The sequence below is a fragment of the Schistocerca americana genome, chromosome 3 (assembly GCF_021461395.2).
Source record: "Schistocerca americana isolate TAMUIC-IGC-003095 chromosome 3, iqSchAmer2.1, whole genome shotgun sequence".
NCBI lineage: Eukaryota > Metazoa > Arthropoda > Insecta > Orthoptera > Acrididae > Schistocerca > Schistocerca americana.
The window spans coordinates 209,394,284-209,408,710 of NC_060121.1; the positions used below are offsets into that span (position 1 = coordinate 209,394,284).

A 14,427-nucleotide genomic window follows, 5' to 3' on the forward strand; every position below is an offset into this window, starting at 1 on the left:
TGCTGCATCACTTCTTCATTTGAATAAAATCTTTGTCCCACCAGCCATTTCCTCAAATTGGGGAAAAAATAGCAGTCCGAGGGAGACAAGTCTGGAGAACAGGGGGAATGTGAAACAAGTTGGAATCCTATTTCCATTAATTTTGCGACCACAACTGCGTAGGTGTGTGCTGGTGCATTGTCGTGATGGAAAAGGACTTTTTTGTGGTCCAATAGCCGGCATTTTTCTTGCAGCTCGGTCTTCAAACAGTCCAATAACAATGAATAATATGCACCTGTACTAGTTTTACCCTTTTCCACATAGTCAATGAGGATAATCCCTTGAAAATCCCAAAAGACAGTCGCCATAACGTTTCTGGCCGAAGGAATGGTCTTCACCTTTTTTGGTGCAGATTCTCCCTTGGTAATCCATTGTTTAGATTTTTCTTTGGTCTCAGGAGTATAGTAATGTATCCATGTTTCATCCACAGTGACGAAACAACACTTAAAGTCCTGCGGATTCTTCCTGAACAGCTGCAAACCATCCTTGCAACACTTCACATGATTCCAGTTTTGGTCAAGTGTGAGCAATCGCAGAACCCATCTTGTGGATAGCTTTCTCATGTCCAAATGTTTATGCAAAATATTATGTACCCATTGATTCAAGATGCCCACAGCACTAGCAATCTCACGCACCTCAACTCTTCTGTCATTCATCACCATATCATGGGTTTTATCAATGATTTCTGGAGTCATAACCTCCACAGGGTGTCCAGAACATACAGCATCTTTTGTACCCATATGGCCACTCTGAAAATTTTGATACCACTTATAAACTGTTACAATTGAAGGTGCAGAGTCACCATAATACTTATCAAGCTTCTATTTAGTCTCCTGAGGTGTTTTGCCTTTCATAAAGTAATGTTTAATCACCATACGAAATTCTTTTTCGTCCTTTTTTCACAATCACTCGACTTCCTTGATTCACACGAATGCCAAACACAAGAAATAGACAAATATGGCTGAAACTTAGTTGCGTTCTTTCCAAAGATGCTACTAACTAAACATAACCTCAATACACGCCAGTTGTGCCATCTCTCGGACTTTACACGGGCTTTTCAAACACCCCTCGTAACTTCTGTAATATTTAGCTCTTGGGAAACATCTTCACATCCACCAAATCAACTTTATCAATAATGGCATATTTATAATCTTGTTTTATCTTGGGTGAATTTGTACAGAGGCAGGTCCCTGAAGTGGTAAGAGAAAATGTCTTTCTCATTTTAAAAAAAAAGTTCAAATGCATTTTGTCTTTTACCCTGTGTGACAAAGCTGCCTTTTTGTCACTAATAACTTGTACTTTGTTTGTAGCTGTCTGGAATCTCCATGATTAATGGGTACACTCAAATGACTAACATGCAGATGCCATGAGTTTCAAACATCCAATGAAATACAGGCGTAAATATAATTATTTTTGTTCAGAACATTAATATTTAGCTCTAGAAGGGAAATGCTCCCATGATATTATATGGAGTGTTGAAGAAGATGAGACATATAAAGGATGAACATTAGTAAAATCGACAAACTGCAGGGATGGTTTCCTTACTGGAAATTGAGGAAAAAAGGTTCAACGGACATGTGTCCAGAAATGCATTAATGCCATGATAGATGGCGCTGACAAATGAAAGTTCCTCTGCCCACATTCTGTGAGTTCCTTGTGTGTTGCAGGCTGTGTGATTGACACAGTGTAAGGAGCAGAATGGTCTGATACTCATGTCACAAACAAGCAAAGATGATGTTCATGTATGGCCAAGCAGATGGAAATGGTCGAAAGGCAAAATAGCTATGCCAAAACCAGTACACTCACAGATGCCAACCACATCACACAACATTTCAGGCCCTTTTTGTGCACTTGTGTGATCATGAGTCCTTTCAGACAGATGAACATACAGGAAGGCATCGGACAGTGTGCACACCAGATTGGAGGACTGGGGTCTACAGGGTATTGGGACGAACCATAGGACAAGCTCTAGGCAAGTGGACTGTCAATATGGCATTAGCCAAAGTGCAAAAATCCATGTTGTGATGTGTGAACATATGCACTTTATCCCATGGAGGCCACTTTGAACATTTGTTGTGATGTGGATGCGATTCAGCTCTGTACTGTGTTAAAGGACAATTTGTTGTTGCACGCACACCGTCCATTTCTGCAGTCATGTTCACAGGATCTTTTTTGCTACACTTCCATTCAGGAACCCATTCCTGCAGTTTTTCAGTTTTAGTAATGTTCATCCTGTATAAAAGAAGTTATTCAGTTATCTGTGATTCTAATGACAATATTCTACTACCAGAGATAAAGGAACAGATAATTATAATTAGGAACTTCATAACGTGTTCCTTTTTCAAGTTTGCACCAAGGCTAGATACAGAAGAAAATTTATGTTTTAATAACATACTATCATAACTCTATGAGGTATAAGAAAATGAAGGGAGAGAGCCATCCACCTGCAGGTGATTGCTGAGTGATGTACAGAAACATGTAACAGTACAGAAAATTGCGTTAGCATCCATCTGAAGTGCACACATTTCTATATTCAATGAAAGCATTAGGGGGCTAGGCTGAGATTACAGAACACCCAGAATGATTTTCAACTGCAGTCTAAAGAAATATAAACTACTCATTTTTGAAAGCATGTATTAAGTTACCAGCAATTTTTAACTCTGGCGTTGACAGGACATGCAGAATTTTTTTTATATACGTGTTTTCACTAAATATTTTCCCAATATCTGTTGGAGATGTGTCCAAGAATGGCTCCACAATCTTAACAATCTTCATTAAATGCTGCTCATACTCTGCATAAATCTGAAACATTGACAATCACTTTAACAATAATAACATTACAATAGCCTCATTTATTTTAAATTTAGACCATTCAAGTAGCTTCATTTTAGTGGACGATGATGAAGTTCAAAAATTATTTTTATTCATTCAAACTTCATGTCTTTTAGTTCCTTCAATGAGGAAAGATCCTCAGGAATGTACTGCAAGAGAAATCACAAACTATGTGGGAAAAATTTCCCAAGCAACTTCCGATCTTTTGTTACTTTTTAGTAATGTAGGAAAAGACAGATTGCTACTTATCATAAAGATTATATGTTAAGTTTCAGACAAGCAAATATTAAGAGACACTCACACACAAGCTTCCACCCTCAGTCTTTGACAGAATTGAGAAACACACACACCATTCATTCAGACAAGCAAGCACACCTCACACACACACACACACACACACACACACACACACACACACACACACATAATTGCCAACTGGAGCAGCTCAGGCAAGAATGCCCAACAGCTTGGGCTTTTTGGCCCAAGTGACCAGAGTTGGCAGTTACGTGTATGTGAGGTGTGCTTGCTTGTGTGAGTGCATGGTGCATATTTCTCAATTTCTGATGAAAGCTGTGGCCGGAAGCTTATGTGTAAGTATCTTTAACTGCACCTGTCTGCAACTTAATGTGTCATCTTTACAGGAAGTAGCAATCTATCTTTTACTACATTGTTGATATTCCTACTTGGAGTTTCCATCATTTGATTTTGCTACTTTTTTATCTTCTGGAACATTTTCTATTAATTTCTAATACATATACAGAGGTATGTGTTTCTATTATTTCTAAAGCACAGTGGGTATTCATTGCTGGCATGCAGAAGAGGTGGCACACAATTTAAGGTTTGGAGAAGGTCACAGAAAATACCAACAGATTAATTTCTCTTATTTATCTCTGCCAGGACTTCATTTGTGACACCTTGTATAGCATTCTTTGTGAAGAATACTTTACAAAAGCCAATCTGGGAGGCAGTTGAGTAGTACTGCTCAGAATAATGAGTCAGTATTCAGTCATAGGCCGCTCCCTCAAAAACTAATTAGACTTTTTTTCTTCAATCCAGTTTTATAGATGGCTACATAATATTTCAGGCTCTCAGGAAATTCATCTGAGTACAAAGAGAGCTTAACGGCAGTCCGCACAACATTGCAATATTATGCTGGAAACACTGGTATACCCAGCAGAAATACTGCATTTGAGTGACTCGATGAATTTTGTAATCTTCTTAGAGGGTTCATTTTTTGAAACTAATGTATATTGCTGGTGTAAGTAGTGATTGCCAAAAGTAAATATAATGTATCTGTATTTGGTTGTTTACTACTAGATGCAATATTTCCCTGAGAAGTAGTCATTGAACTTGGGGGGCTGTGACTGAAATCTTTCATCATCTTAGCCCCAAAAATTTTCAAGAAATTCTGCTTCATTTGTATTACTATTTTTGTCTGTCTTTTGTTAATAATAATGAAAACTGTTTATGATTTATTCTTGGATTGTTTTATCTCTTGTACATAGCACATGTGTTTCATTTTTTAAAATAAAAACTGAAGGATTTTACAATACTAGTCATAATCAAATTTCAACCCTAGACTACATATATTCTTCTGAATCAAATTCAGCTCTCTCTTCCTAGCACAAAGTACTTTAATCACAAGAGTTATCCATCCTAGTCCCTACTTTCATTTAGTTTTATCCACATGTGTTTCAACTGAAAACAGAATTCATATGCTGTAGGAATATGTTTAACAAAGAGTTAAATTTTCTGTGGGCACAGTCTAATTCATAAATCTTTTCCCAGCAGTCTTCTCATAATTTTTGTCCAGTCACTATGATTGAGTCACTGTTTATGATTGTATGATGCAGTACATTCCTTTCAAGAATGTACCCATAATCTGAGGTACAGTCAAACAACTCTATTTTGTTGAAGGGTGATGGAGGGAGGAAATGAAGCACATATTATTAAAAAATAAAACTCAAAATTACTGTAAACACTATATTAATTTTCCACCAAAATACTAATGTTAACATTTTTCAATAATTGCCTACTACCTATAACTTGCATCTTTAACAAGTATAATTTGCATGAGACTTGTACAAATTATTTATCTGTCATGTAACGTCCAGATACATGTTAGTACATTCTATATCCACATTTTTAGTGGTTTTTGACACTGGCTGATGACACATGGAAAAATATCATAAAGTGAAGGTAAAACAGTAATAGAAACTTTTAAAACTTACAATCAGAACCATCTAGTATTTTCAGCTGCAAGAACAGTGCTGAACTGCAAATTAAGTTTGAGATTTTGTGACAAATAGCTTAGGGTAGCCTGCTACTAGTCAATATCCGTTACATTTTCTAGCTTTCTTCAAACTGTTTTTTTTTCTCCCTGTGATGGTGTGACCCTCACTGGATGTACCCTGGTTTCCTTCTATGATCTGAATCTAGATGTTCAACATATTTAATTGTTAAAAATTGGCCATTATGATCAAACAAAACATTTACTGTCACTTTTACATCTAAATAATTGGAGATAGTCGAGTCTATAGACAAAGTGTCAGCGGCTGTTGCAGTATGTCATTCAGTTATCACTGGGAAATTTACTGTGACAAATAACCCAACACTGGGAAATTCACTGTTGTGGCAAATAACCCAAAACTACACACCAACAACTATAGCGGTGCTGTATACATGGTAGCTGGATACCAGTGTGCACGTCAATGAATGCAGAAATAGGTGGAGCCACCCAGGATGGAGAATGAAACACAACACACAGACTACAAGACAACAGAACCCAGACAAGGACAAACAACCATACAATAATGAGGTGCTATGAAAGCAGTTGCCACAACGATGGCAACAAGATCAAGAGCAGCAGAGAGGCAAATCCAAGACAAAACCAGAGAGAATAACCAGGTGACACACAAGGTAGCTGATAAGAGAAGTGGTCCTTGATTAGTGCTGTTTTTGTGGTTTTCAATTCAAAGACTGGTTTGATGCAGCTTCCTACACTACTCTACTCAGTGCAAATCTCTTCATCTCTGCAAAACTATTGCAACCCACACCATTTCAGCCTGCTTGCTGTATTCATGTCTAAGTCTCCCCCTCCAATTTTAGCCCTCACCCCACACACTTCACTCCATTACCAAATGGACTATTTCACAGTGCCTTAGTCTATGATCTATCAACTGATTCATTTCTTTTAGTCAAGCCGTGTCATAACTTTTTTCCAAATTTGAATTGGTACATCCTCACTAGTTATTTGATCTACCCATCTAACCTTCCATGTTATCTGTAGCACCACATCTCAAAAGGTTCTGTTCTCTTCTTGTCTTAAATAGTGGGTTTTTGTCCACATTTCACTTCCATACAATTCTACACTCCAGACAAAGACCTTCAAAAAAGACTTTCTATCACTTAAATTTGTATTAGATATTAACAAATCACTCTTTTTCAGAAATTATTTTCTTGCTATTGTCAATCCACATTTTATATTCTCGCCACTTTGGCCATCATCAGTTATTTTACTGCCTGAATGACAAAACTCATCTACTACTTTTATTGTCTCATTTTGTAACCTAATTTCCTTAGCACTGCTTGATTTAATTAATCTACAGTCCATTAGTTATATGTTTTATAAGAAACAGTGTATCAACCACTGATGATATTGATTAAATGTAAACTGGACAATGGATGACAAAATAAATAAATAAATCATTAGTGTTGTTTTATTTATTGATATTCATCTAGTAATCTCGTTTCAGGACACCATACATTACATCCATTGCTCTTCAAAGTCCTTTGCCATCACTGACAGAATTACAATGTCATACAAAAATATCAAAGTTTTCATTTCTTCTCCTTGAACTTTAATTGCACTGCTAAATTTCCCCTTAGTTTCTTTCACAGCTTGTTCAGTGTACAAACCTACTAACATTAGAAACCACTTCTATCTGACAAAAAATCAATGTTTAATTTTCCACAACAATTCTCCATTCAATTCTACAAAAATGTCTCGCTGGTGGGATGTAAACAGCTAATACCATCAACTTTTGTGTTTCCTAACCCAATAGTGATGGTTATTAGTTTTTCATCAATACATCTAGCAGCAAAGTTTTAGACAATTTTGGTCAAAGATCTGCAACTGGTGCTTCTGAAAAATTCAGTATTTGTTTCACTAGAAGTATGAGAGAAAGGTAATTTTGAAGGAAAGAAATGCACTAAAATGAGAAGAATTATTAATCATAGTAACAATAGTATCAGAAGAAATAGTTTAATAACAAGATGTTGTTGGGTGATCTATTTGATGATGTCTTTTTGGCCAATAGTTCTGGACTGTATTTCATTCTCTGTTAATACATTTTCAGGTCTTCTTGCTATCTCTTTTCCTCATCCACATCAAAATAAAGAAGGATGGAATGTGAGGTTCTGTCAACAATGAATTTTTTGAATGTGGAGCACGAGCTCAGACTGAGGACAGATGAGGAAGGAAACTTGTTACGTCTTGTTCAGAGGAATGGTTGCAAACTTTGCCATAAGTAGTTTAGAGAAACCATGAAAAAGCTACATCTGGATGTGTAAATGGGAATTTGAAACTAACACAGATCTTCTGAAATGAGTGTCTTAACAACTGCATCATCTTACTCTGTTAGACTAAGGAAAATATGTTTCAAAATGTTTAAAAATACAGTCAGTGTGTGTATGTCTATATGTGTGATGGGAGGGGAGGGGAGGGGAGCACACTTGTACCTCCCCTATCACAACTGTCATTCTGTGATGTGTGGTGCATACAATTAATTATTCATATCTATATAGGGTTACATTACTTTGTGATATTTTGAGCTGTGAGTTTATTTGCTAGTTATTCCAGTATGTAAATAACAACAAGGAAATAACACTTGTGTAGTGATGTGCACATAAGTGAAGGCAATAACCAACTTACCTCTGCATCAAGATGTGAAAATTTAGCAATTTGTTCTTTATTATAGCTGTCATCTTGACCAAGTGTGAGAGATCGAGGACTGTTTGATTTCCAGAAATCTGGTCTCAGTGGTGTGTACAAGTTTGGATTGCGCTCATACACTTTCAGCCCATGATTCTAAACATAAAAATTGTTTGTTACTAAACCAGTTATCAATTATATGCATTCATTGTGTACTCATAATCTTCCTACAGTGGATCACATGCTAATTAAATTCTGTCTCTCTGTGTTATATATAGACTGTACAAGACACTAAACAGGCAATATACTATCACAAATGTCATTCACTCAAGGACAAGAATGCAGGCAAAGTCATGTCATAGAAGTGATTTCTTTAATGGACAACAATGGTTTGTTTTAGGGCACCAACACACATGAACCATTTTGAATGAGACGGTCCCAATCTGCGTAAATCATGTGTACCTCATAAAGGCCATTGCTCACGAGAGAGAACTATATCTATCTTTCATTGAAAAGCAGATGAGTTAGGAAGAAACTACATAGCTTTGAAGTTCTAATTAGAAATCTGGACCCTGATATACTTATTGTCACAGAGCATCAGAAATTTCTGGATAATATGTATTATTAAAAACTGCTGAATTATGCCTAGGTACATTTTGCTGCAGAAAGCAGCTTATAAATAGTGAATGCTTCAACCACTCTCCCAATGAAAGTTATCTGACCCTTTTGAGTGTAGAGCAACCATGGTTTCTGATATGGTATACAGGGTGGAACCATGAGGAACTTTTCAAAATGTTCAATGAAATCTGAATGTGGCCTGAAGTAGGACTGTCAATATTTTTAAAGATATTGGGAATATAATAAATCAGTGTTTAAAAAAATATCATTATTGGCCCTTGATATATAAAAAAAATTATCAATGTATTGACAGCAAAAAAATTAACATACCAGGGGAAAAAATTGTAAATATACTGCCAGATTTAGAGCTATATATTTAAGTACTGATTTATTATTAAATATTCTGTACATCAACAAGCTGGCAGCCTGCTTATCCCCCTTAGAGCGAGTATAGAAAGGAAAAGGATGCACGTTCACGCCTGGTGACAACCACTTTGCTAACAATGGTAAATAAAGGTAAGTGGCACAATAAAAGATGTCTGATGGTTCATTGTTCGGTTTCATCACATATCAGATTTGTCTGGAACACTTCATGTCAACTTCCCTGTTTTTTCACTTCTTCAAATGCCAGAGACCTAACAGCTGTAGTGTCAAAATTACATGGTGGAGATAAAAGTTACAGTTTTTGTTGGTAGTGCCGAGTGCCGATTACATCAGCATTTCCTCTCACATGTTTCTGTCCGCTGCAAAGACCAGTCTTGTCATTTAGATTTTTGTTCATCAGTTCCAACACCTGTTTTTGAAGAAAGCCAATGTGAAGAAGTACCACACTAGTTGCATTAAAAATTGTTTTTTAATGCAACTGATGTGCTATTTCTTCATATCGGCTATATTGTTATTCCATTCACACCACCACCCCCCAGGGCCATCAGACTTCTTCTTTGTACCATCTATATTTGCTTCACACAGTCAAAGAGAAATACTGGATGTGATGAAAGCTCAAAAAGTAGTGAGACTCCTTCACACAGCGAAACTAAAATTATGTTCTACTACAATTTTAAAAGAACAACTTCAAATATTTATCAAAAATTGAGAAAAAATACAATATATAATAAAAATATTGGCATTCAATACTACAATTTTGATATTGATGTATCAGTGAAAAAATATCTCCAATATATATCAATATTTTTTGGAAAAAATAGTGATATATCGATATTTTACGAACACCCTAGTCTGAAGCAGCAAAGGGTGTTTCATGTAGGCTTCCAACATTGAAATGTACATGGATAAAATGGCAAAAAATCCCTCTAAGACACCCAATTGAGCAACACCCTCAGTGTCATCCACGCAGCTTTGTCAGGCACTTTAAAAATGTCACTGTAGAGATACAGCCATTCACTGATTCTTGGCTGCAGGTGCAACAGGCAACTGTTTTGACACACTTCAGCAGAGTTGCACTACATCACTGAACTAGCACTTGCTACCTGCATGTAAAATCTAAAATCTAAAATGCCAGAACCTAGGAATTGGTGAATGGTTGTTTTTCCATAGGAAACTTTTAAAGAGCCCAACAAAAGTGTGTGGGTGACACAGAGGGTGCTGCTGAACTGGGAGTTTTACAGTGGGATTATCAGGCCTGTTAGTCATGGATTTTGATGAATCTTAGGTATGTTATAGAAGGTCCTGTCCAGAATACCCAGCTAGCAGATTTTCATGTGACAGCCCATGGTTTCCGAGAAAATGAACACTGAAGTTTGATGTGTACATCCTACACTTATAACATTACCAAATTTTTGACAAAGCAAGTGTAGTACAACAGCTAAGGTTTGTGGATACCATGCTGGCAGTATGGGTGCAAATACTGTCTAAGTACTTTTTTTCTAACTTTATCACTTTGAGTGAAGATTCCATAAAAATAGATTCTTTAATTTTGCATCAATTTAGCACATCAACTTTCCCAGGGATGATAAAATATGCATGGGTCACACCAAAGCTAGTCAAAAAAATAGTATCCATTTTGAGTTAAAACAAAGTGTATTTTCCACTATCTTTTCTGAGAAATCCATGTGCCTGCAAAGCAGTAGCTTTCAGTAAACGTGTGGTGCTCTACTAACTTGTGTTTCAGTTACTACAGCAAATATGATCCACAATTCTGTTCTAGAACAACAAGTGGTTGTGAGTAATAATAATTGTGTAATCTATCCAGTAACAAACAGAACACACATTTGAAGAAAGTTTGCTGTAATTACTGACATGTATGGCAAAATTGACTATTTTTTAATAATTTTGCATGACACCTACTACTTAATGATATTCTATATGATGAATTCGAAGGAAAAACCATACAAAGGTAGGATTTAAACCTGTGCTGCCAGTGTGGCAGTCGAGAACTTTAGATGCTATGCAATGCTATGCTCACTTTGCTGAAACAAGTCTAACATATAAAACTTCAACATTGATTTTCTCAGAAAGTAGGGGCCATCACATGAAAAGCTGCTAGCCAGATAACGGGAACTTCGTTGTTTTATTCATTATGTCTCAATGTTGTACGCCTGCTACACCAGCCCCCCCCCCCTCCCCCCACCACTCCCGTGCTCACACCACAAGAGGGCATATGACAGCAGAAGCATCCTTGTTGCTTCAGGTCACATTCAAATTTCACCAAATTGTTTCAGAAGATCCCTGATGGTTCCATCCTGTATACCAGAGCAAAATCTGTGGTTGTGCTACACTTCAAAAGGGTCGGATCATGTTCAACGGGATTGCAGCTCCACAATGTCCTAAGAGATGAGGTGAATCACCCTGTGGGTTATCAGCAATGTCAAAGACTGTCAAGAACATCATCTTATTGCCTATCAAACTGTGATTGTTGTTTTCAACCGCAAAATGTGTAGGAATCAACACCCCCAAGGTAATGGGTTGTTTCACTGGCATTCTTTATGCCACCCCCTGAGGTCTTTTCACATTGATTCTGAGTGATGGCATGTCTGAAATGTTTTCCTTGGCCACCCACAAGAAAACTGTGAGATTTAAAAACTGGGCATCATGGTTCTGACCTCCACCACACAGGCATTGTGAGAAGGTGTGAAATGTGGTAAGAGGGGGTGTGACAACCTTCGCTTCATGTGACACATCTGCAGTGGCCTTGAGCAGAACTGTGGTGATATTTGGTGCCAATGTGACATCACTAATCCACCTTAAACCTGACATGAACTTCTGAGCTCTGGCCTTTTTTTTCCTGTTTAGATACTGTGCTGTTTGAAGCATTGCTGAGAATGAGGGTGAAATTATAGGGTGCCACATTTTTGCACCACTACAGAGGAAGGGTGTACACACAATTGAGTCAAATTACTAACTTCTGCACTGCAACGGGAGAAAATTACAGAATCTTGAAAAAAAGGATCCTTTAATTGTGCTGCACAGTGTATATGTATAATTTTGATGTTCACTGATGTGTGTTTAGCAGAGTGTTACAGTAAAATATACAGTCCAAGGTATCTTCAAAATTTCGATTGATGTCAGCATGCTAGGGCAGGTGATGGCAGGATTTATTGGCCTTATCTAGCCAAAACTGCATTTATCATTACATTGTTTAATTATGCAATTTTATGTTTGTATTAAACCGAGCACAACTCACACACACCTGGCCACCGTCATCTCTAGGTGTTGTGCAGTGAGAAGTGATAGCTGTGGTGGGTAGTAGGGGTGCAGAAAAGGCATGATATGGGGAGGGGACAGGATAGCAGGGTAGGTGTGGGGAAAGATCCTATAGCGCAGGCACGATGAGGGGACAGTGTGATAGTAGGAAGACTCCAGTTGTCATGAGCTGTGAAGCAAACTCAAGAATACTGTGTTGCATGGCATGCTTCACAAGTGGGTGGTCTGACTGCCCCTTGGCCGCAGCTTAGTGGTGGACACTCGTACGGACAGATAGCTTGCTGGATGTCATGCTCATGTACAATGCTGCACAGTGGTTGCAGCAATGTTGGTTTTTTTCACAGTTGACCCTGTCTTTGATGAAGTAAGAAAAGCCCTTGATAGAACTGGAGTATGCCAACAAATAAATTTAAAAAAAAATGAGCATTATGGCATTTCAGAATCTCCAAATTGCTTTACTATGTTCATTGATGTAATATTGGATATAAAAGAAAATAGCAACTTCTGCACCCCTCCCACTTTTTCAAATGTTGCACAGGGATGTCTGCACAAATATCAGTATAGTCTCTATTACTACAAACAATATGTGAGTATTTGAATACAAACCTCAAGCTGAAGATCCTTGTATATTTGTGGTCTCAAAAGACTGAGAACATAGGATGCACGTGAAAACTTGAAACCAGGAATGATTTCTTCAGTTACAGCTGCACCTCCCACAACATGCCGCCGCTCTAAAATGCAGACATTACAGCCAGCCTTTTGTAGATATGCTCCACATACAAGTCCATTATGTCCTGTGAATCACACCACTGCTTCAGCCACTCATGTAAGACAAGGTTTTATTTTAATGAAAAAATAGTGTATTTGTTTATTTACTTATTGCAATGGGCATTCTGTGGAATATGTTAATAACCATCACTATTTAGTGAAATGTCTTTACATGTGCCATTGTTTACATTATACCTAGGATTTTCCCTTATCTTATGTCATGACTGTACAAATCATAGAGAAAATTTTTGAGTGTTTTGCACTTTTATACTTCATTTACTATATACCTAGCATTTTGCAATATCTTATGATACTAATAAACAAATCTTAAAGGAAATTATACAGTGTTTTATAAATTACTACAAAATGTTTCTACAAGAAACAATAGTTATATTGCTTAATTAAGTGAAATATATTGTTGTTGTTGTTGTGGTCTTCAGTCCTGAGACTGGTTTGATGCAGCTCTCCAAGCTACTCTATCCTGTGCAAGCTTCTTCATCTCCCAGTACCTACTGCAACCTACATCCTTCTGAATCTGCTTAGTGTATTCATCTCTTGGTCTCCCTCTACGATTTTTACCTTCCACGCTGCCCTAAAATGCTAAATTTGTGATCCCTTGATGCCTCAAAACATTTCCTACCAACCGATCCCTTCTTCTAGTCAAGTTGTGCCACAAACTTCTCTTCTCCCCAATCCTACTCAATACCTCCTCATTAGTTACGTGATCTACCCACATTATCTTCAGCATTCTTCTGTAGCACCACATTTCAAAAGCTTCTATTCTCTTCTTGTCCAAACTGGTTATCGTCCATGTTTCACTTCCATACATGGCTACACTCCATACAAATACTTTCAGAAAAAACTTCCTGACACTTAAATCTATACTCGATGTTAACAAATTTCTCTTCTTCAGAAACGATTTCCTTGCCATTGCCAGTCTACATTTTATATCCTCTCTACTTCGGCCATCATCAGTTATTTTACTCCCTAAATAGCAAAACTCCTTTACTACTTTAAGTGTCTCATTTCCTAATCTAATCCCCTCAGCATCACCCGATTTAATTGGACTACATTCCATTATCCTCGTTTTGCTTTTGTTGATGTTCATCTTATATCCTCCTTTCAAGACACTGTCCATTCCGTTCAACTGCTCTTCCAAGTCCTTTGCTGTCTCTGACAGAATTACAATGTCATCGGCGAACCTCAAAGTTTTTACTTCTTCTCCATTAATTTTAATACCTACTCTGAATTTTTCTTTTGTTTCCTTTACTGCTTGCTCAATATACAGATTGAATAACATCGGCGAGAGACTACAACCCTGTCTCACTCCTTTCCCAACCACTGCTTCCCTTTCATGCCCCTCGACTCTTATAACTGCCATCTGGTTTCTGTACAAATTGTAAATAGCCTTTTGCTCCCTGTATTTTACCCCTGTCAACTTCAGAATTTGAAAGAGAGTATTCCAGTTAATGTTGTCAAAAGCTTTCTCTAAGTCTACAAATTCTAGAAACGTAGGTTTGCCTTTCCTTAATCTTTCTTCTAAGATAAGTCGTAAGGTTAGTATTGCCTCACGTGTT

General features: G+C 37.3%; 1 protein-coding gene across 1 annotated transcript in view; it reads right to left on the reverse strand.

The window, feature by feature from the left end:
• The window catches only part of LOC124607235 (pyridine nucleotide-disulfide oxidoreductase domain-containing protein 2-like), a 177,333-nt gene that overhangs the window by 144,956 nt on the left and 17,950 nt on the right, over nt 1-14,427 (reverse strand). The window contains exons 2-4 of the mRNA XM_047139508.1: nt 12,689-12,876; nt 7,805-7,960; nt 2,685-2,841 (exon numbers count right to left, since the gene is read on the reverse strand). Coding sequence (XP_046995464.1) covers nt 2,685-2,841; nt 7,805-7,960; nt 12,689-12,876 — 501 coding nt within the window. The remainder of the gene's footprint in view (nt 1-2,684; nt 2,842-7,804; nt 7,961-12,688; nt 12,877-14,427) is intronic.